We start from the raw sequence: 22,145 nt of genomic DNA, 5'->3' as shown, positions 1-22,145 counted from the left end.
CAAAACAGACATAAAAGTAAAAAGACAGACTAGGCAGTTCTCTTCTGGTGGTCTTCAGGCAGCTCCCAGCATTCTTGTTAAAGGCAAAGAGTTCTCGCTTTTTCTCTTGCCCATCTTCTGTAAACAGCAATCCACAGTGGTTATAGGTACATCTTCTCTTTAGATCCTACTGCCATGTAATCTTATCTATTCTGTCTTTCAGTGTTTCAAATGAAGATAAAGAGATGAACACACCTCTTTGACCAAATTAATCTTCCTAGGTTACTCCAAACCACTAGGCATCCAGGGGTTTACTCCTTAGTTCATGTTTGAAAGATTAGGATTTGTGTACACACACACACACACACCCTAACTAGAAATTGGTTTTAGTCCCCACCTTTAGATAATTTGGTGCAAATCTATGTGGACATTTCTTTTGGAATAAGAATGTTCCATGTTAATTTAAATTGGTAAAAAAATAGACCTCAACAAAATAGGACAGTCAATCTGAAATAGGTGTGTCCACACACAGACTTGCACCAAAATAGCTAAAGGTGTGAATTAAAACCAATGTTGCTAGTTTGGTTTCAGTTTGTGTGTAGACAAGCCTCACCACCACAATGGCTAGAAATGTAGGTCTCATCCCTGGACTAAAATTCACAGACTTATGTGCGTGGCACCCCATTAATTTCAATGGGGATCTGCACCTGCAGACCTGTTTGCAAGAGTCCTGTGCTAATATTTTTTTTAAAGGAAAGATAATGACCCAAACCTGCAAAGACTTAGGCTATGTCTACACCGTACACCTTACTTACAGCCATGCCCCTGTAAGGTATGCAGTGTAGTCATCCTTTGTCGGTAGAAGAGAGCTTAGGGGAGTGATAGCTCAGTGGTTTGAGCATTGGCTTGCCCCAGGGTTGAGAGTTCAATCCTTGAGGGGGGCCACTTAGGGATCTGGGGCAAAAATCTGCCTGGGTAGGGTTACCATTCGTCCGGATTCTCCCAGACATGTCTGGCTTTTTTGAGTTAAAAATAGCATTGGGGGGAATTTGTATAAGTCCGGACTTCCCCCCCATGCAGAGCGCGCGCGGCTGACAGGGCAGCCGGCCGGATCCTGCCACTCACACAGGGCTCTGGCAGCCAGAGCCCCTCCTCTCCCCTGTAGCTTGAAATCACTCCTCTCCTCTCTCCCCCTCCCCCTCCCTGCATTCACAGATCACTGGCCGGCCGTTCGCATCGGGCCTCCAGCAGTCTGGAGCTCCTCCCCTGCTGCCCAGCGCGCCGCTCCGCAGCACTCTGAGCGGCATGGTAAGGGGGCCAGGGGGTTGGAGAAAGGGGCAGGGAGGTTCTGGAGGGGGCAGTCGAGACAGGGAGCAGGGTTGGATGGGTCGGGAGTTTGGGGAGGGTCTGTCTGGGGGTGCGGATAAGGTTTTGGGCAGTCAGGGAACAGGTAAGGGGTAGGGTCCTAGGGGGCAGTTAGGATAGGGGGATCTCAGGAGGGGGCAGTTAGGGGACAAGGAACAGGGATGCTTAGGTAGGGGGTGGGGTTCTGGGGGGCAGGGGTCCCAGGAAGGGGCAGTCAGGGGACAAGGAGCAGGTTGGGGGTTCTGAGGGGGGCAGTCAGGGGGTGAGAAGTGGGAGGGAGTGGATGGGGGCAGGGCAGGGGCGGGGCTAGGCTAGAGCAGGGCTCACCCCCCCGCCCAGTATCCTCTTTTTTGATTGTGGAAATATGGTAACTATGTCTGGGGATTGGTCCTGCTTTGAGCAGGGGGTTGGACTAGATGACCTCCTGAGGTCCCTTCCAACCCAGATAGTCTATGAAAATAAAACCACCCTCAATGAGGGGCAGTAGCTCTCCCGTTGACAAAGTGCTGTCGACACTGGCACTTTTTGTGGGTAAAACAAAAGTTTACCGACAAAAGTGCAGAGTAGACATAGCCTTACACACACACTTAACTTTCCACCCTGTAAGCAGTCCCAATAAAATCAATGGGACACCTTGCCATGCAGAAGTTAAGCACCTATTTAGATCCTTGCAGGATCAGAGCCTGAGGGTGACAGAGAGGACTTATCAAGCAACTGACTTTTTCACAAAAGACAGAAATATTTCACAGCCAACAATGCCTTTACTTATACATTCATAGAGGCAGGGATAAAGTGTACATGATGCTGGAAAAGCAATCACAGGAAGGGGAACAGAAAGAAGCCTCAGGTGGAGAGGTGTATTTTGCAGGTAGCAAAATGTTAGAGGCAGTTCTATTGTTTTTATTTTAAATGTTGTGTTTGGGAGATTATACTGTGGAAGTCAGCAGATTAGCCAGTGAACTCAATGGTAAGCCTCCACCACATTGCCTGTCATTTTTGTGTCCTTGCATCTTTCATTCTGTGTCCCTTGAATTATTGCAGCAATCATTCTGGCCATGCACAGTACCTGCAGAGATCTAGGACTTAGACTTACACCCTGGTCAGAACGAAGTGCCATGACCTCACACAGGGGCCCTCAGGTTAGATTTCTTCTCTGTTTAGGATGCTTCAAGTACAACTTTATGCTAGTTAGCAGTTTATTTTGGATATGGGGTGACCACATAAATGAAAGGTTCCAGTCTGCAATAATACTATGAGATACCTTTTACCCGAGAATCTCAAAGTGTGCAGAACCAACATTAATGGACCATGCCCACAGCATCCCAGCCCATTTTATAGCTGGACCAACTGAGGCAGAAAGTTGAAATTACTTGCCAAAGATCATATAGGGTAGCAGACCAATGGCAGAGCTGACAAAAATAAAAAAAATCCCGATTCACAGTAAATCACATTCCCAAATAAGAGGGTCACCTTTGAAACTGGAAAGAGGGAGCAAAGTTGAAACAGCATGTAGTGCCAGACAGATGGTTCCATAATGCCGACCCACTACATGTGGAATATCTAAATATGCTACAAAGCAACCCTACTTAAGTGAATGAAGAATCCTTTCTAAAGGCCATATATTTTAAGCTTTATAGTAAAGCACAACAATACAGGGATTAGTCAAGTGCAGCTGGCAACGATATTTTTCCAACTTCACAATAGGAGTATTCAAAATGGAATTCTAGAAAGCACTTTAAAAACCAGGCATTGGACATTACATTTTGACAACATTATAATTATAAAGTTGAAGGCACAGTCTTGACAGAATTAGAAATGTAATATTACATACATATAGGTGTACATTTAAAGAGACATAACAGTACTAAAATTAGTATTTCACAGAATTGTTCACCATTCCTTTTCTGATACCAAACTTAATAAAAAAGATTTCTCTAAAGTTAAAAATATTTGGTTGGAACTTCTGGTTTCTTGGCCAGAAAACAAAATATTATTATCGGCTCATGTAATTAAACATTGCCCTGCTTCTGTTCTGACTTGGTTGGTCTTACAGCTCCTTTTGGTATGAAATTGATTACATGTAATAAGAGGCATGCCTGTATCATTTGTAAAAGTTTACTGGTAAATCCAGAGTAAAATTTCAGACTGATTATTTTCAGGGCTTTGTTTTGTTTTTTTAAGTAAACCAGAGGTCTTACTATCTAATGACAGTACAGGAAATAATAATAATAAATAAACTAGTTTGATGCATAGTTTCATTTGTAACTGAATATCTTAAAATGGTTTTGATGACACATAATCACATGATTTCAAGATGTCCATAGACAGGAGCAAAGTGTATTTACAGAAAAAATTAGCACATGTACATGTGTGCACATATTTTACCTTTTATGCTATTTCACCTCCACTGTACATTCAAACTGGAAAACATTTTGGTTTTTCAACTTCAAGCATAGCATGAAATATTTTATTCACAAGGCATCAACATAAACATTCTAAAATTTCAGCAAATTCCCACACAGACGTTTACCGGGAAAAAAAACTGTTTTCAAAAAGGCTGACTCAGATTTTCTGGACCAGATGTACAATACTGAGTATGTCAATGCAATGTATATTCATTCAAGTGCAAAAACAAATTTACAGTCACCTGATTAAAATAAGAGGCTTCTTAGTATTGGATACCACTGTGCATGTGCAGTAATTGGATCAAATACTGGTTTTAATGATATAGAAAGCATTAAAGAGGGACTTTCATACAAGGAAAACTTGCAGATTTAACCACATCTATTCATCTTAAACATTGAGTAATAAATTGTTCTCATTACCGTATGTTTGCTAACTACCAACCAAGAGTTTAAAACCAGGATTTGTCCTAAGTGACCATTCTTGATTCCTGAAGTAAAAGTCTTAATTTTGATATTTTTTTCCATGCAACAGATGTCATAAGCATAGGATTATGAACCTGTTCCTGCTCCCACATAAGTCAGTGGCAAAATTCCCATTTTTGAGTAGGACAGGGCCCAATCATATTCGTTGCAGGATCAAACAGAAGATGACCAATTACTAGCATAATTCAAAACCAAGTTCTCTTGTATAAAGAAAGAGGCTGCTGACATGTGAAAGTTCTTCCTTGAGAAAACAAATCATGCAGAATACTCCCCATTGGACCTGCTGAGTCTTGCCAGAAAGAGCCTCTGAAAATGAGGGTAGGTGAAAAACAAAACTGGAATCATGGAAGCAACTTATGTGATCTTAAAGCAATAAATGCTGCATGGCAGTATTATATTGGTTTCTATATAACAATTCATCCACTAATCAAAAATAGCTGTGTTGTTCAATATTGAGAACACCAGACAATAGAATGTCTTTACTATAGCATAAATTAAAGTTTCCTGGCACGAGAAAGGACAAATATAGCTATAATCTAGATTGAAATATTTCTTAAAATCTTATCAGTTTGTGATCTCATGAAACCAAATTCCTGAATGGAAATTTGTTTTTTTCCTACTCCTAATTTTCTCTTTAATATGGAAACAACAAAAAAGTTATATATTGCACTCAGCATTATGATATGTGTAAAATACTCTCTGAACGCACCTTAGGGACAACATATTCTGCTGCACAAAACTTCCTGTTTTCAGATTTTGATATTTTCCCTTATGAAGTGAGAGACACTTCAGTAGTGAAAATTATACAATATATCAAACATTTGCTTTTGACATTTTACATACATTATGTGTGCATTATCTGTGATTCACAACTTAAAAACTAAAACACTAACATTTACTGTTCTCTGTGTCTATTCTCTGATAAATGTGCTGACCTCTCTGAAAAACACAACTGAGAATTAAATGCTCACATCATGGATTAGACTTCATGGTATAGTTCCTCATAATTATTTACCTAGTAAACTGTTAAATAGCTCTCTTAGCGAAGGATTTAAAGAATAAAATTTGCAGATTAGTCAATATTCCAGAGAGGTAAATGGGTGATAAACACCTAGTTGCTTTCTCAGTGAGAAATTTCATTTTTAAGATTTATGATTAGCAATCAAAAATCTAATTTTGAGAATTCAGTATTGTAACAAGTGAAGGTGGGCCCAATTCACAAAATCTGGATCTGGATATTCCCAAATTGAGGTGGTTGGGAACCAGGGTTTTGGTTCAGGACCATCTCTGGTACACTATTAACATCTTTAAAGCAATTGACATTATCTCAGTAGGTAGTAAATAGAGCAAACACTGTGTGGTAACATTACCTAAATGGGAAGGCGTAATTGTAAAGATTACAATGGTGGACCTTGTAACATCAATATGAATCACTGCAGTTCATTTAAAGGGAATTGGCAGGGCTGAATGCTAACAGACTTTTTAAAAACCCCAATAATTCAGGTAGTAGCATACTCTATTACTTCCTCAGATGAGCATGAGAGAAATCTCAGGTGGTATGTTTTCTGAGCTAGCAGAGGCTCAGAGAGGCAAGACCAACCCATTGTGTGTGTACTTAATGTGCTTTCTAGCAGACAATCTCAGTTGCAGGAGTGTATTGGGACACAGATGTACAGAGAAAGGAAAGAAGTTAAACAGGGAGAAGATGGGGGGAAATAAACCCAAGCTCCCGCAATTCTCTCTCTACATATGACCAGGATCCAGATCAAGGGAGAAGAGATGGCAAGGATTTGGTTTAAAAAAAAAAAAAAAATCTAAGATTTTGCAGGACAATTTCTTGTATGGAATAGGTTATAAATGAGAGTAATCCCAAATGTTATGCAATAAGGCACATCCATTTGCAAATGAAGAGCACTTTCAGTGTTTACAGCTGTGGTCATCAACATCTTTGATACAGCAAACATATTAACCACGCTACACATCAAGAAACTGTCCCCAATTGCCTGTTGGTCAGTCCTCTACTCCATTTCTGGTTCCCCTGTGTGTTTTATTAATTATATTTCAGCATTTTCTAGAAAAATAGTGTGACATTAATAGCTTCTTAGTGACATTATCCAGCTTCACTTGCAGACTCCAGTTGCCACTGCCCTTTCTTTCTTTGCCGTGTCTGGTAAAAAATACTGGAAGGTCACTGCAAATAAATGGACCAGCTTCAGTGTTTAAAACATGAAAAAAATATTTTCTTTCCTGTACAATTGGGCAATTAAAACCTAGAGAAGATAAGAGGAAAATCCTTAAAACAAGTCAGACCTCCAGAACTTATCAGTGCATACAGAATTCTAGCCAACTGTATCTTTTCAAGAGCTTTTCATAATGCTGTGTCTTCTTCCTCTCTGAAATCTCCCACTAGAAGTGAGTGCTTATCTGGTTCACTGAGAACTATACTGTTGAGGGAGCGTTTATCTGAGAACAGGGAATTTAGTGAGGCTCTACTATAACTGATGATTTGATCCATTAGGCTGAGTTTGGGAGAAGCTGTCCCAGTATCATCAATTCCAACATGGACACAGATTTCTGAACGGCTCTTCTGTCTCATATAGCCACGGGCACGGAGCTCATATTTCTCATAATTTGGTTTCTTGTAGCTAAGGGAAAAAAAATCCAGTATAAATTAGTTGGCAGTAACTGTGAATAGAAACAACTCAATGTGGAAAGAAACTACTGTAGATGCTCATGTACAAATCAGTACAGTTAATACCCACTGCCATTCATAATTTGAATACATAGTGCAGTATTAAAAACTTCTAATTTCTCATCTTTTGGTTGATTCTAATACCAAATGAGAGCTTTATTTTAAAACAGTACACAGAAGGGGAAGGGAGAGCAAAGCAGATTCATACCACTTCTATTTAACTGCTTGACTGGTGTTGAAATTCCCAGGTACCTCCTGGTAGAATGCATCTACAGGTTTTGTTAACGGAAGAGGCATTATAGAAGTGTTCTGCTATAATTAGGAAATCATCGCCTTTTCTACCCATGGCCCTTTGACACCTGCACTCACTGGTTCCCACACTACATGGTATCACATCTACCACAGCTCTCCATTGAAGTTGGCTGAGGGGTAAGAAATAAAACAAGCCATGGCATTTAACACAGCATTGTTTATTGCAATACTTCATACTGTTAAGTCCTCAATGCCAGTAGGTGTGGTGTTCCCAACTGTGTTGCATCATAGCCACAAAATCTGTAAAAAAGCCAGCGTGATCTGGCAACAAAACCTCCCACAGATTTTCAGTGACAAAGAGTTATTACATACTAGTGCACTACTGAGTTTTATAGTTCCCATTATGTGCACCTGGCCGGGTTGCAGTTCAAACTCACATGTTTAACAAAACTGCCTGACATATTTTGGATTGACTGGCTACTCCGATGAAGCAAAATGGATAAAAAAGAAATCAAGAAGGAAGTGTGTTGAGAAAGTGATCGGCCTGAAGACAGCCACTACTAAAGATGGACTTGCCTGAATTCCAGAGCTAGGATTAGAGTTTAGGAGCCTCTAACTCTTCATCCTGTGCCCAGTTCACTAGACCCCTCTGCCTCTAAACTAAGAGATCTGTGACTGCAAATCAAAATAAATACAGAATTTTTCACTTACAGCTTTAGCAACAGAGAAGAACACACAACGGAAACAGAAGAGGCAGCCATTGCAGCAGAGCCCATCCACGGCTGCAAAACGATACCAACTGGCAGAAAAACACCTAGGAAAGAAACCAGCGCTGATTCCAGATAAACCACATAAGAACAGAATATTCCTTATACAGTACCTTTAATGCACTGTATACAACCAAGTGTCCCTATGGATGTCTATACATGAAGTTTTAGTTGCATTTTAACACATTAACAAACATGTCTGTAAGTTCTAGTGTATGCAAAACAGAAATACAGGTAGGAATAATAATTTTGTCATTTCTATACTAGAATTTACAGCTGTATTAGCTAAAATGGGTTATCTAGCATGGGTTAAAATACAACTGAAAGTTCAAGTGTAGACATAGCTTGTTTTCCCTGCAGTAAAGGATTCTCTTAATGGAGTCAAAACCATGGGTTTTCACACCTCATTCAACAAAATGTTTCTCTTAAATATATGTTGATGTACAGACCATATCATAATAGGGGATAGTTTCCTGCTACTCCACCACCATCCTCTCTAAAGATAAAGAACTTGTATTGATAACCAGTCACAGACAAGAACGATGGGTACCATTTTATGAAGAAAAAACACTGCAATCATCTATTAAAAAAGCATGTCAGTACAACAACAGAACACTCACGTACCAGCAGCAACAGGAATTCCCACGAGATTATAAATTAGAGCAAAGACAAAGTTGAACCGGATTGTTCTGACGGTTTTCCTTGATAAATCTATACTTGCCACCACATCTAACAAATCGTTCTGCAAATTAAAGTGTTTATAGGAAAAGTCAAAGAAAACTAATGTCACATATGAAATGTTATCATATTACTGTTTTCAAAGCTAAATACTGTGCACTGAGCATTTCTAAAATATATGTAGATATATCTATCTCATAGAAGTGGCAGGGACCCCGAAAGGTCATCAAGTCCAGCCCCCTGCCTTCACTAGCAGGACCAAGTACTGATTTTTGCCCCAGATCCCTAAGTGGCCCCCTCAAGGACTGAATTCACAACCCTGCTAAAAAAGGTCAATGCTCAAACCACTGAGCTATCCCTCCCCCAAAAGATGCAAGTGTCTCTCTAGTAGGTGTTTTTAGCTTGTCAGTCCTTCCTCTATTTTATGTTTGTGCAGTGCCCAACACAATAAGCTTTTGGAGTCCCTGGGCACTGATGCAAAACAAATAAATAATATGTTTACAGCAACGTTAGTGTTGCTACAATCACTTGTCAGGGTTCCTATCGAACTCTGTTTTTTAGGCATTTATAACCAGGCTGTGAAAATTCATTCTTAAGTGCAACTTAGCCTGCAGGAAGACATGATCACCAGATTCTAGGTGTTATAGCATCCTTCCAAAAACCCTCATTCCCTCTCCTTTACCCATCCTCAAACTTGGCACTGTTGCCACAATACATCCAGCAAAAGAAAGCTGGCTGCAGCTTCCTTCAAGAGCCAATGAACATCACACCCTCAGGAGTCAGAGAAAGATAGTTTCCTCCCTGCTCCACTTCCATTGGTCTGTAGGGATGGAGCACATCATCTCTGCAGTTGTCCCAATCAGGCCAGTGTCAGAGTGAGGGACTGAGCACAGGTCCCAACAATGGCTTTCACTTCACGGTCTCTGGCATGCCCCACCCATGTTTCTTTAACGAAACAAGCTTAGTTCCATTACTTACCCTAATTAAAACAACATCTGCTGCCTCAATGGCTACATCAGTGCCTGTGCCAATTGCAATTCCAACATTAGCCATGGCAAGAGCGGGGGAATCATTGATACCGTCTCCCACCATTGCCACTCGCTTGCCCTCTTCTTGTAACTGTTTCACTTTGGCTACCTTGTGTGAGGGAAGAACCTCAGCAAACACTTTGGTGATGCCAACCTAAAGGAAGAGAAAGAACAAAACCATATTACAACTTTTCCATGTGCTGTCCAAGATTCTGTCTCTGAATGTATATGCTTTCTATTCTCTCTGGTGAGGAGCAGACAGTATCCCTTTGAGTGAACAGTGAACCAACTACAATTCAATTTCACTTTAAGTACCATACCACACTGCAGACTATTTTTTTCCCACTGCCACACTATTTTATCATTTCCCCAATGCGGTCACTGGCATGAGAGAAAGCCTAGTCTATTTTAGGGATGTGACTTGATTTTAGCAAGAAAGGTAATAATTGTGATTACTGGATTAGCAAAGGGAGACCAATTCTGTTAAAAAAACTGAAATTTAAAAAGTAAATAGGAAGATACTATATAAAGCAGGAAACAGTCCTAATTCATCCTTTCAGCAGAGAATGTACATACTGCTGAGAAGACACTAACTGCTATAACAACTCAAAGAAACCAAAGAGATCTATGGCACCTTTAAGACTAACAGAAGTATTGGAGCATAAGCTTTCGTGGGTGAATGCCCACTTCATCAGACGCAAGTAATGGAAATTTCCAGAGGCAGGTATAAATCAGTATGGAGATAACGAGATTTATACCTGCCTCTGGAAATTTCCATTACTTGCGTCTGATGAAGTGGGCATTCACCCACGAAAGCTTATGCTCCAATACTTCTGTTACTCTTAAAGGTGCCACAGGACCCTCTGTTGCTTTTTACAGATTCAGACTAACACGGCTACTCCTCTGATACAAAGAGATCCAGATTTTTATATCTTCAAGAGTAATCTTACTCCAAAGATCAATGTATTTTTATACCAGCTATTTAAGTAGAGATACTTAAATAGATAATTGCTTGAGGATCATTCAAAAATAAACTGATTTAATTATGCACTATGAGGGTTAAAAAGGAACATCATCAGGCTAAAAGTCCTGGTCCAAATCTGATGTAAGAAGTGCAATACACTGAAGTCAGAATTATAGCTGCTTACAAAAAACCTACAAGTGTTTCTGAACTAGTTACTAACAGCTTAGATTTTTTTCCCACTGTTGGCACTTTTCACCGGCAACCAATTTTGCTATGTATCAGCCAGGGGGGCACTTAAACATGAGAGGAGATATTCCCTCCCTCTGGAGTAGAGCATAACAGAGTTCATTAGGAGGGTGGGGAGAATACCATGAAGAAAATTGTAAGTCAATTAGATATTCAGCAACTTACCTCAGAGGCAATATATCTCGCTGTTTTACTGTTGTCTCCAGTCATTAGAACAACTTCTAAACCCATAGTCTTCAAAATGTGGACTGCCAATTCAGCTTCAGGTTTCACTGTATCAGCAATAGCTATCAAGCCACACAGCACTCCTAATACAGACAGCATGAAAATGAATGTGTTCCTATTAAAGTTCCTTTCCCCACCTTTAGCAGGAAATGGGTCCTAAAAGACCCTCTCAGAGCCCAAAGGATCCCCTCTTTTTCTTCATGAGTCTCCTAACCCTTAAAAGTCCTTGTAGTATGCCCAAACATCTGTGCAGTAGAGGAGAGCTGGACAAGGCTCTACCTTTCAAAATGTTACAAAAACTTGAAAGCTAGAAACTCATTTGTGGTCACATGATTCTATACAAGCACAAGGTATTAATACTTGTTATTATTAATAATAATCATCCAGATTATAGTTTCAGGGTCAATTGTTTCCCTCATCGCTTTCTATTTAAATGCTCACAAGTCAAACCCAAGAACACAGAAAAGGGACAACAATCTTACCATCAACAGCTACAAGGACTGCAGTGCAACCTCTACGTTCGTGTTCAATCATGGCATTATCAATATTGCTTTTAAGAAGAAGGCCATTTCTATTCATCCATTCCCGGTTTCCAATGAGAACAGAATACTTTTGATGATTCAAGGTAGCTGTAGGAAGAAAATATAATCCTACCATCATGTGGATACATTCAAGTTAATCCAGACAAGAGTTCATAGGGTGCTCAAACAGATTAGTGGCATCATTATCCAAAATCTAAATAATGTTTAGGAACAGTTTTCTTCTTACCCACCCCACAAACGTTTTAGCTGTTCTGCAATAAGAGGCTGCTAGCATTTACTTGGACCTACAGTTCTAACATGGGACAACACTGCGTAAATTTCCTCTCTCTGAGCTCTACTACACATGAAAGTCATGAGTTGAGCCTCTTTTGAGCAAAGACTGGTCAATAGTGTAAGTTACATGAAGATTTTGGGTAGTAGCACAGTTTTAAAGAGAACACAGAAGGGCAGTGGGAGCGGACTCCAGTGTTCTATTTCCAGTTCTGACACGAATTACCTTTAGCACAGAATTTGAAAATCTCTGTGTCCCATTTTAACAGAGCTCCTTTTAGCCCATGTCCTTTAGAGATACGCAAGCTTCAATTACCCCATTCCCAGGGCCGTCGCTTCCATTTAGGCAACCTAGGCGGTTGCCTAGGGCACCAGGATTTGGGGGGGGCGGCAATTCAGCGGCGGGGGGTCCTGCCGCGCTCCAGATCTTCGGCGGCAATTCTGCGGCGAGTCCTTCACTTGCTCCAGAACCCGCCGCCGAAGTGCCCCGAAGACCGGGAGCACGGAAGGACCCCCCTGCCGCAGAATTGCCGACAACCACCAGGAGCGCGGAAGGACCCCTGCCTAGGGCCCCAAAAACCCTGGCGCCGCTCCTGCCCATTCCACAGATGAATAAAATACATAGCTATTAAATTAAGTAAAAAGCAACTCCTTTGTGCCTCCAGGAGGTTGCAGACCCGGTTTTCCAGATGGGAAAGGTTAGTGACCCATGGCAGCCTCTTCCCCCAGCATCCTCAACAAAAGTCAGACAAAACCAGATCATCATTCTTGGCACACATTTTATTTTACACACATGTGTCAGCTTACTTGGCAACTGGGCATCAATAATCAAGGCAGGTTGCATTGACTCCTCAAAGTTCTCATCAACTTTTATGAGTGTCATATTCTTAATATTATTTTCTTCAACCTTCTCGTTCCTCCTGTACAGCAATGCTTCAATATTGGTGACTTTACAGCTAATGCCACAGCCTGCTACTACCTGAAAATCTGTACAGGTTCCAAGGGTTTCTGAGTCCAGTTCCTAAGAGAAAAGGTCAAACATTTTCTGAAAAATACAGAACCACTTGCATTTATAAGAATGCGGACAGTAAATTACACCCAAACCCAAATCTAGAACATAAGCAGATAAACTTGTGTTTTGATGATTGCATTTTAAGTGTCAGGCTCTAGTGTAAACAGTACTAAATCACTCACATGCCTTCATAATTTTCAACTTTCAGAACTCTCCAAGTAAAAGGCCACTTCAGTAAGCCAACCACTTTCTAGTCAGTGCAAGGTTATTCACAGATGCACACACAATATTGAGACAAAGCTCTACAGGAGAGGATCTCTATCACTGCAAAATATTCTGCCCATCTAAAAGAATCTCAGTACCATACCTTCTTGCAGTATTTTGTTATTGCTGTCCCCAGAGGGTGTTCACTGTTACTCTCAGCAGTCCCCACTATTGCCAAAATCTTATTACGTGGCATCTGGTTATCCTCCACTAGAATCTTCACCTGCATCACTACTGGAGTTCCATGGGTAATGGTTCCTGTTTTATCAAATACCACCACCTTTACCTGCAGCAAAACAGAAAACTTCATTGTTGCAAGAAGGTCTTACTGCAGAATCACTCAGATGCAAAGTTACTGTCCAAAGTTACTACCTGGCCACCTACAGACAACATGTGGTGATAACTTCTGTGTTTGGAAACAAATGTAGAATATTGGCATGTAGAGTCCTACTATAAATTAAAGCCTTGGAAAAATAAATTAAATTTTTTACCTTATGAGCCATCTCTAGTGGCTCTCCACCTTTGATCAATATGCCATTCTGAGCTCCTACCCCAGTACCCACCATCACAGCTGTTGGGGTTGCTAATCCCAATGAACAAGGACAGGCAATGCACAAAACTGTGATGGCGGCTTGGAAAGCAAAGCGGATTATTACTTCGGTTTTGGAAATGCTCTTATTGTAACCCTGTGGACACAGAAACACGTTTTAGTAACAGAATAAGGAACATTGTAAACCATGTATTCAACTATATATTTTCTTAGTCACAAAGGCATATTTGTAATTACATACAATAATATTCTTCAAACATAGATTTTTAAGTTGAAAAGTAAAGCGCTCAAAAGTTAGGAAGTACCAGAATTCTGATTGCCCACACAACCTTATTCTGTCCTGTAGTGCATACACCTATTACATGCTATATTTTACTCATAAGACCCCTGCCTCATTCTATTTATTTACTCAAACTAAAGAATATAAGCCATGAGACTCCCTTAAACTGGACCATAATAAACAATAATCACCATATGTAATTATTAGAGTCATGCCCGATAAATACGCTCCACTAGAATCTTCACTTGCATCCTCTGTCAGAAAAAAATAATCAAGCAAGAAACTGCCATCGTAACTGTCTGATGGTGCAAAGTCCTATAAATGATGGGCCCCAGTCCTATAAATGAGATCCACCAGTGTGTAAAGTCTATTGACTTCAAGCTGGATTCTCCATTGGGGCTGTGCCAGGAGATCCTGATGCAGAATTGGGACCTAGATTGAAGAGATCATCTTTCCCAGAGGAAAGGAAATTGGAAAGTTTCAAGGTTTTTGTAATGTCAAGTTACTGTTTTGTTTGTTTTAAACAGTTAATAATTAGTTTAATATAAAACAGGTATTTTTGTTAATCATTGAACTCATTCAGGTTTGTAAGTTCAATACTTTTTCAAAATAAAGTTCCCATTTCTGAGTCTGTTTAGTAGTGAAGTTGATACTTTCAGTCCTAATTTGTATCAGACAGAGCCATTGCTAAGTAGTACTAGTAAGACAGCAGCCTATACTCAAACAATATCCCTATGGTTGAATGGAGATGAACAGTGGCAAGGATGTCTAGTAACTGCTTTCTAAGTAGTTTTAAATATTTTGTAAAGACTTAGTTAACTATCACATGCTATATGACTTTGCAGTTTTCCTTTCATAAGCAAAAATATAGAAAAACATTGCAGCATGTGAACAATATACTAGACAAGTGACTGTGAGGATATTCTAGGATGGAACTGTTGCAGTCAAACAGACCTCTATTATACCTATTATTTAATAACATTTAAGAGAGTCACTTACTTGAAAATATGTTTCCACAATTTCAAAATTGACAAATCCAATTACAATCCAAGCAAAAAGGGTAACCACAGAGATAGCCACAATAAAAGGAACAAAATAGCCACTAAGTTTGTCTGCAAATTGCTGGATTGGAGCCTACGGGGGAGAAAATACATAAACATCAATTCTGATCACATGATACACTTTTCCATGCTTTAAAGCACCAGTATAAACAGAGTACTCAGCATATTCAACAAATACTTCTAATAAAATCTAGATAGTCTCTCAATAGTTTTGACATTTTGACATGACTTTAGAGAATTAAGAGACTCAGAACTTTGAAGGTTTTGAGTTCAAAGTTTCTCTGACTGATATGTCGAGATTGCTTGGTGTCTAGATTTTAAGACTTATGCTGAGGTTTAAAAGACTCTAAGCTTTATGCAATTTGCTGAATAGAGGCCTAAATGAAGAGGCAGAAACTAATAGTTTAAATCAACGCCACTATTCAGTGAAAGTACCTTTGAGGTTTGTGCCTCCTCCACAAGTTTGACAATCTGAGAGAGAGTTGTATCAGCTCCGACGTGAGTTGCAGAGATCAGCAGTGACCCATTCTGATTAATAGAACCGGCAATAACCGTACTGCCAGGTTTTTTAGCCACAGGCATTGCTTCACCTACATAAAGGCCAATAGCAGACATTAGGGTGGTAAATTCTGATTTTGACAGTGTTATTTTTCCAACTGCTACCTAGTCCTAACATACCATTAGAAAACAAACAAGCAAATTAGTGAACTTTAATCTCCCTTGTTCATAAATATTTGATACAAATAAATATTTTAAATTTTTTTAAAAAGCAAACAGCTTACCTGTGATGAGGGACTCATCTACCATAGACTGTCCTTCAATAACACGGCCATCAACTGGGAATTTGCCTCCTGGAACTACTTTGACAACATCACCCCGTTGAACCAGTTCAACGTCAACCTGATCTTCACTGAGAAGGGAGTACAGTACATTTAATAAAACATGGCTAGTGATGTTACCAAGTCAAAAAGCACTTTTCAGCATTATATACAGCAGAATCTCACCAATTCATACATTGCTAATTGAAAAAGGGCATTTTGTGATGCTTTATCCTTGTTTTATTACTTGTTTGTTTTTGTATACTTGCCAATTCAGAAAATCCGTTCAATTTCAAAGCACAAATTAGCAAGGTTGCACTATGGCATATCAGAATGGTATCAATTTTATTACATTTTAATGTTACATCTGGCAAATTCTCTTAAGTTGAACAAGTTACTTGTTGTGCACATCTTCAGCAAGGTAAAAGTGTTAGTTCAAAAACAAAGAAAAGAAAGGAAGGACAAAGTGAAATACCTCAAAAGAACGTTGTCTGGTCCTAGGTTAACAAGAGTTGCTTCTGTAGCTTGTAGTGAAATTAGTCTTGAAAGGGCTTCCGATGTTTTACCCTAGAATATGAATTTACACATTTGTCTTTGATCACGCTATTGACAAAAAATAATCACAGGCTAAACAGCTACATGCAATACAATTGACCCTTTAAAACAAATACTTCTTGCAAACTGACTAGAAAAAATAAAATTGACATTTTAAATAGTTTTCAAAATTGCTGAAAATCGTTTTGCAACATGAACAAATGATAAGCAATCAGGATCACACTTTCCCATGTGATTTCATTTTAAAACATGTGCACCCTATAACTACACCCATGTAGTTTCCTGCAATTTGTAGATGTGACACTTTACACCAAATAACGATTTATAAAAATACAAAGTTTAATCTTGCTTCTGTTTTCTTACAAGCTGTGATTTTGCTTGCTAAGTATTTCCTCTGTATCTCACTAAAAAGTTAATCTTTCATTCTTTCCAGTGCCAACTGTCTGGAACATTTTATAGTATTTTATTTCATGTTCAAACATACGAGCAGGTACTTTTATTTTGCTTTACCTTTGCCATATGCTCTAACCATCGGCCCAATGCAATGAACACAAATAGCATAGGAGGTGTGTCAAAGAAGGTCACAGGATTCACTTTTGCTTTTTCAGCCATTGCAACTAGAAGAATAACGAAGGAGTAGACAAATGCAATGGTGGTTGCCAAAACAATCAGCACATCCATGTTAGCAGTTTTATGCTTCAGTGCTTTGTATGCTTGAATGTAGAAGTACCAGCCCCCAAATAACTGTAACAACAACAACAACCACAATGGTACTTTACTCAAAAATACAAATGCAAAAATTACTGCTCTAAAGCTACTTTATTGAAAGTGAGAGGTGCAGGATTCTTTTCTGTATGTCCTTTTTTAAAGTTCAGGTTTAAAAGTTTAAACATTAATATTTCAATAGATATGAAGAACATACATTTAATTAGTCTACTGCAAATCAAGGGAACTCAAATTAAAAAAAAAAGACTAATAATTACAATGCTAAAATACAGAAGATGATGGATCCAATCCTGCTCCCACTGAAGTCAAAACACCTATGGATTTCAACGAAAGCAGGCCCCATAACAGTTTCAATAAGCATTTTGAATCAACTGTAATTCACAAAGTGATCTTTTGTGCTTAATATTTTTAACATTCCATTATAAAAAGACAATTTCAATTTGTGAACTTCTAATGACAGCAAACTGAAAGTCACCATGTTTTTATTTACCTGAACAGGGACACACAATAAAAAAGACAGCAAGTTCATTACAGACAATCCTGGCAGGACCTGACGCTCCAAGAACATAGAAGAGTGATAGGCCTCCATTTCCTCCTTGCTCATGTTGCGATGCTGGTGAACATGTGCGAGATGACTATCCATAATCATCATGTAAATCATCAGCGCCATTACAGGAATGCAGAAAAAGAGACTCACAAGAAAAGATCTTTTCCATCTTAGATAAGGAAAAAAAATAATAATGAAAGTCTGACTTGTTTTGCAAGTAACAGATAATTAATCATCACACAGATAACATTTTAGCTACAATGTCTGCAGAGACCAACAAAGTAATTTGTGAAGACTTCACTTCTGGTTCAAAAACAGCCTCAAATTTTAAAAGAAGAATCAGATGAACATTTAAATAGAATTTAAAACAGGCTCAATAATACTTACTGCCTTATTTCCTGTTTGTGGTCTAGATGGCTAGCAGATCTGTCCTTCTTGATTAAAGAAGTATCAAAACCTAAATCCTAGATGAGAAATGTATCAAGGATTTGATTTTACCATACAGAGAATTAACACCACAAAAGATACACTTTCATCTTGATTTGCAGGAAGTCATCAATACTGAACACAGAGAAAATACTTTTAGCTGTACTTCTTTGTCCAGGCAAGTAAATATCACCTGTGATATTCTATTTCCACAATTTATACCATGCTAACTGCTCTACAGAACACAAAAGCCATTCCCTGCCATCTAGAAAAAGGAATTTGCCCGCTGGCACAGACAATTGAAACATACAGATGTGGGCAATATAAAACTAATTTCTACTTTTTTTAAAGACATCTTGTGCTGTATAGAGATATTTGTAGGTTATCTGGTGGAGCAGGCCATGCATTCAGCTTGCTTCATTAGCATATTTATAAGGTCATTCTTTCACTTTCCATGTCAAAAGGTACCTCAGAAATAGCTGTTAGATTTAGGCTTCAACTTGTTCTAAAATGCTCTTTCAGCATTTCCTTGCAAGGCCTGGACAAAGTCACCAAGGAGTACTGTTCTGCTGGCATATGGAGTTTCCCTTACTGCCAGAACACCTGTTCTGTATGTTGACTTCTCTACACTGATGGTGAGAAGGGTGGATGGAAGAGAAAGAGGACAGGATTTTGGCCTTGATGTACCTCTGTTCCATAACCATTACATACCAAAAGTTCTTATATTCCAGGGTTTAGAACTCTGGGAAGCATAGTGGATATTCTACAAGATTTTCAGTGGCCCAATGAAACAGTTTAATACCACCTAAGCACTTACCTTTACTGTTTGTATAATGCCTCGAGGACCAACAATCTCAGGATCATATTTAATGTGTGCTTTGTTGGTTGCAAGAGCCACTGAGCTGTATAATACACCTTTAGTCTTCATAAGGGTGGATTCTATTTTATGTACACATGAGGCACATGTCATTCCTCTGACCTGTTAAACACAAATTCTTCCTGTTATCAAAACCAAAGACTGATTTTTTAAAATATTAGTGAATACTTTTTCATTTATTACAGAGAATCTGAGAAAAATTAGGAAACCATAAACTGCTTTTGTTATCTGAGTTATAGCATCCCTAGATGATATAACAAAAACCAAAAAAAAACCTTTTGGAATATGCAGCCATCTGACCAGCAGGTGGCACTGTGGCTTGATCTTTGCATAATGTTTAGGTTAGCAAATCCACATATAGTTTGTAATATTTATCTATCTTTAGGTTTTATTCTGCTGCCTATCACCATAGTATATGAGCAACTTCTTATCAAATCAATTGCAATAACAAAGTCTCTCGTAGAGGCATATAAATTGCACATCTTCAGAGAAGGTAGAAAAATTCTGAATGCTACCTTTTTCCATTTATAGTCAACATACAATTTTTAAAAAGACTGAAGAGGTGGTACAAAAGGTCAGCATTTCAGCTTTTTGGGTCCTTGTTAATATTCCAAACTTTCAATAAAAGGCATGAATCGAATACACTGGGAAAAGGTACATTTGCCATACATTTGGGAGGTTTGTTGCTATTTGACATGTATTATTGCATTTGTTTCTCACCCACCTGTGCATAGCTTTCCACTGACATTTAACCTTGTAGAAGCAGATATTCTATTCTAAAGTCGCATTTTCGTCTAAAAACCGTCTACATATTATTGGTAAAAACAATCTTTAAGATTACTGTAACAAAGATTAAAAGATTAGATGGGGAAAACAGCTTTTTCCCCCTTTTTACTCAGTTCCTCGTGTAGACCAAGGTGTTTGTGCATTGGTCTGCACTGGGTGAAAAGTTATCTTCAGCTGTTTTGTTGATGATCAGTCACATTTCCTGTCTCACTCTTAGCATGAGGACATCATTCTCAAGTCTTGCTCTAGGGGTGCTCACATGCATGCTCTATCCCTAAGCTCTGGAAGAGTATGTTTACCAGTAACAGCAAAGCTGGAATTGACACTGAAGAGGACACATGCAGCAAGCAGGAGTATGCATGGAGAAGAAGGTGGGGAAGAGGCAACTGGAGAGGAAAGATGGTCCATCGACTAAAACGCTAGTCTGGGATTAAAGAGACCTAGGTTCAGTTCCCTGGTGCTTCCTGTGTGACCTTGGGCAAGCTTTTTAAACAGGGATAACTTTATTTCTGTAGATCACAGGAGTGTTGTTAGAATAAATACATTAAGAATTGTGAGGCATTCAAGTACTATTGGTAATGGGTGCCATTAAGACAGAGACCTCTATGTAAAATCATGTTTTGTGTTGCTATTCTCAGATCTACCCGTAAGTCCCCTATAAACATCAGAGGAACATAAGAACTCTTAATTTTTAAAGTATTTTTAAAATTCTGTACTATTTAAAGGTTCTTTATCAGAATCTTGAATTTATCTTTTAATCAATGTCCTTTTAACTACAGATTTGATCTAATGATAACAGCCAAATGCAGCCACACACTTACAAATATCTATTTTTCTTTAAATCAGACAATCCTATCTGTATGGAAAGTTTTCTAGGAAGTAAAAACATTACGCATGCACTTTGAACAGCTATAAATGATTGATATAGTTTTATTAAAATGATCTGCTTACAACAAGTTCTAGAATTCCATCTCCATCATAGTTTTCCATAACAGTAGCTCCAAATCCCAATTCACGGATTAGATCTGCTATGACTGATGGCTGTATGATAGCAGGGTCATACCTCACTTCTGCCTTCCCTGCCATTAGAGCAACAAGCACAGAACATATTCCTAGAAATATACAACCAGAAAGTACAGTGTTAATTAAACATTATATTAGAACAATGTGCAAACATGTTTAGTGTAGTAAACATATTGTACCTCAATCACCGTATTACAGGAGGCTAGCAATTACCCACATTCACTAAAACTGTGAAATAGGTAGCCTGCACGCAGAATACTGCAGGGGCACTTTCTGAACAAACAACAAAAGGTAGGCTCTGAGAGAACATGTGAACTGGAAGAATTTAATTCTAGAGGTAAAGGAAGATGAGGGAAACAGAGGGGAATGCCCGATTTACGACTTATTTAAATTGGTTAATTTCAAAAAATCCAGTTTATGATACATTAAGGGCGCTCTAAAACATCCTCAATTTTTTCCCCCAAAGTTCCTTTTAAGAAATTTAAGAAACACACTTTGTAAGTAAGGGTTTTAGGGCTCCCCAGTATTTGTACTTCTACAGGCCTTTTCTGTAAGAAATAAACTGATTGAGAAAGAGAAATGAACTAAACACACAGTCCTGTCAAAAACAGAATGAAAGAATTTTCTCTACCAATTTCTCACAGCACCAAAGGATTAAAGCATCAAATAGTCCAAGATTTGTCCTACTTTCACATTATTTTAAACTGATTAAGTATAGCCTTCATTTGCCATTGTTATTTGACTCTGCAATAATTTGCTCTTGCAGAGCTCCTCATCCTGTCAGCAGAGGGAGCACAGAATTACGGTCATAATTATAAATTACATTTATGACCATGTAACAGTGTAAGAGCTTGGCTCTTTATCCTTCCCTACTTGCTAGACCACAAATAGTTTTTATGAGTCTGCCAATGCCTCCAAGTTACCAGGTCTATACGGTCCTTTAGGTCAAACAGTAACAGCTCATTGCTTTTAGTTCCAGGGGCCCTGGGGTCCATCCCCACTGATGACCCAAGGTGGGTAGGAGGAAAGGGGAGAAAGTGGTTACAACAAGGAAGTAAAGCAGGCAAAGTATGGTTAAGTTGGTCTACATAATGGGGGGAGTTAGCTAACATGGAGTTGAAAATCTGGAAAGAGTTTTAAGTGTGCTGAACAAACAAAATGCAATTGTCTAGCTTCTATGAGGGCAATAATAGAGAGAATACCAAAAAAAAAAAAATTTGAATGGAGAAATGAGTGCCATTTTAAAAGAAATTACTTGCCCTGCTAAAAAGTTGAAAATTCATTTTGTACTGACCAAAGTTTTTAAGGATTAAAGATCCACTGT

General features: G+C 38.8%; 1 protein-coding gene across 4 annotated transcripts in view; it reads right to left on the bottom strand.

Annotated features, from left to right (window-relative positions):
• Window positions 1–3,105: 3,105 nt before the first annotated feature.
• ATP7A (ATPase copper transporting alpha) overlaps window positions 3,106–22,145 on the bottom strand; it is a 61,947-nt gene continuing 42,907 nt past the window's right edge. For 3 of the 4 annotated variants that reach the window (XM_005291799.5, XM_065556606.1, XM_042851047.2), the window contains 18 exons: window positions 20,750–20,910; window positions 18,953–19,114; window positions 18,097–18,173; window positions 17,653–17,878; window positions 16,947–17,180; window positions 16,357–16,448; window positions 15,846–15,973; window positions 15,499–15,653; window positions 15,002–15,136; window positions 13,664–13,858; window positions 13,276–13,458; window positions 12,704–12,917; window positions 11,567–11,713; window positions 11,025–11,167; window positions 9,600–9,803; window positions 8,568–8,685; window positions 7,888–7,990; window positions 3,106–6,877 (listed from right to left, as the gene is read on the bottom strand). In XM_005291799.5, the coding sequence (XP_005291856.2) occupies window positions 6,601–6,877; window positions 7,888–7,990; window positions 8,568–8,685; window positions 9,600–9,803; window positions 11,025–11,167; window positions 11,567–11,713; window positions 12,704–12,917; window positions 13,276–13,458; window positions 13,664–13,858; window positions 15,002–15,136; window positions 15,499–15,653; window positions 15,846–15,973; window positions 16,357–16,448; window positions 16,947–17,180; window positions 17,653–17,878; window positions 18,097–18,173; window positions 18,953–19,114; window positions 20,750–20,910 (2,954 nt within the window). In that variant the 3' untranslated portion in view covers window positions 3,106–6,600. The remainder of the gene's footprint in view (window positions 6,878–7,887; window positions 7,991–8,567; window positions 8,686–9,599; window positions 9,804–11,024; window positions 11,168–11,566; window positions 11,714–12,703; window positions 12,918–13,275; window positions 13,459–13,663; window positions 13,859–15,001; window positions 15,137–15,498; window positions 15,654–15,845; window positions 15,974–16,356; window positions 16,449–16,946; window positions 17,181–17,652; window positions 17,879–18,096; window positions 18,174–18,952; window positions 19,115–20,749; window positions 20,911–22,145) is intronic. The other variant, XM_042851048.2, reaches the window with a different exon arrangement.

Source organism: Chrysemys picta, chromosome 9, assembly GCF_011386835.1.
Source record: "Chrysemys picta bellii isolate R12L10 chromosome 9, ASM1138683v2, whole genome shotgun sequence".
Lineage (NCBI taxonomy): Eukaryota > Metazoa > Chordata > Testudines > Emydidae > Chrysemys > Chrysemys picta.
Note: the sequence above shows the minus strand (reverse complement) of the source record. Positions and strands in the feature narration are given on the sequence as shown.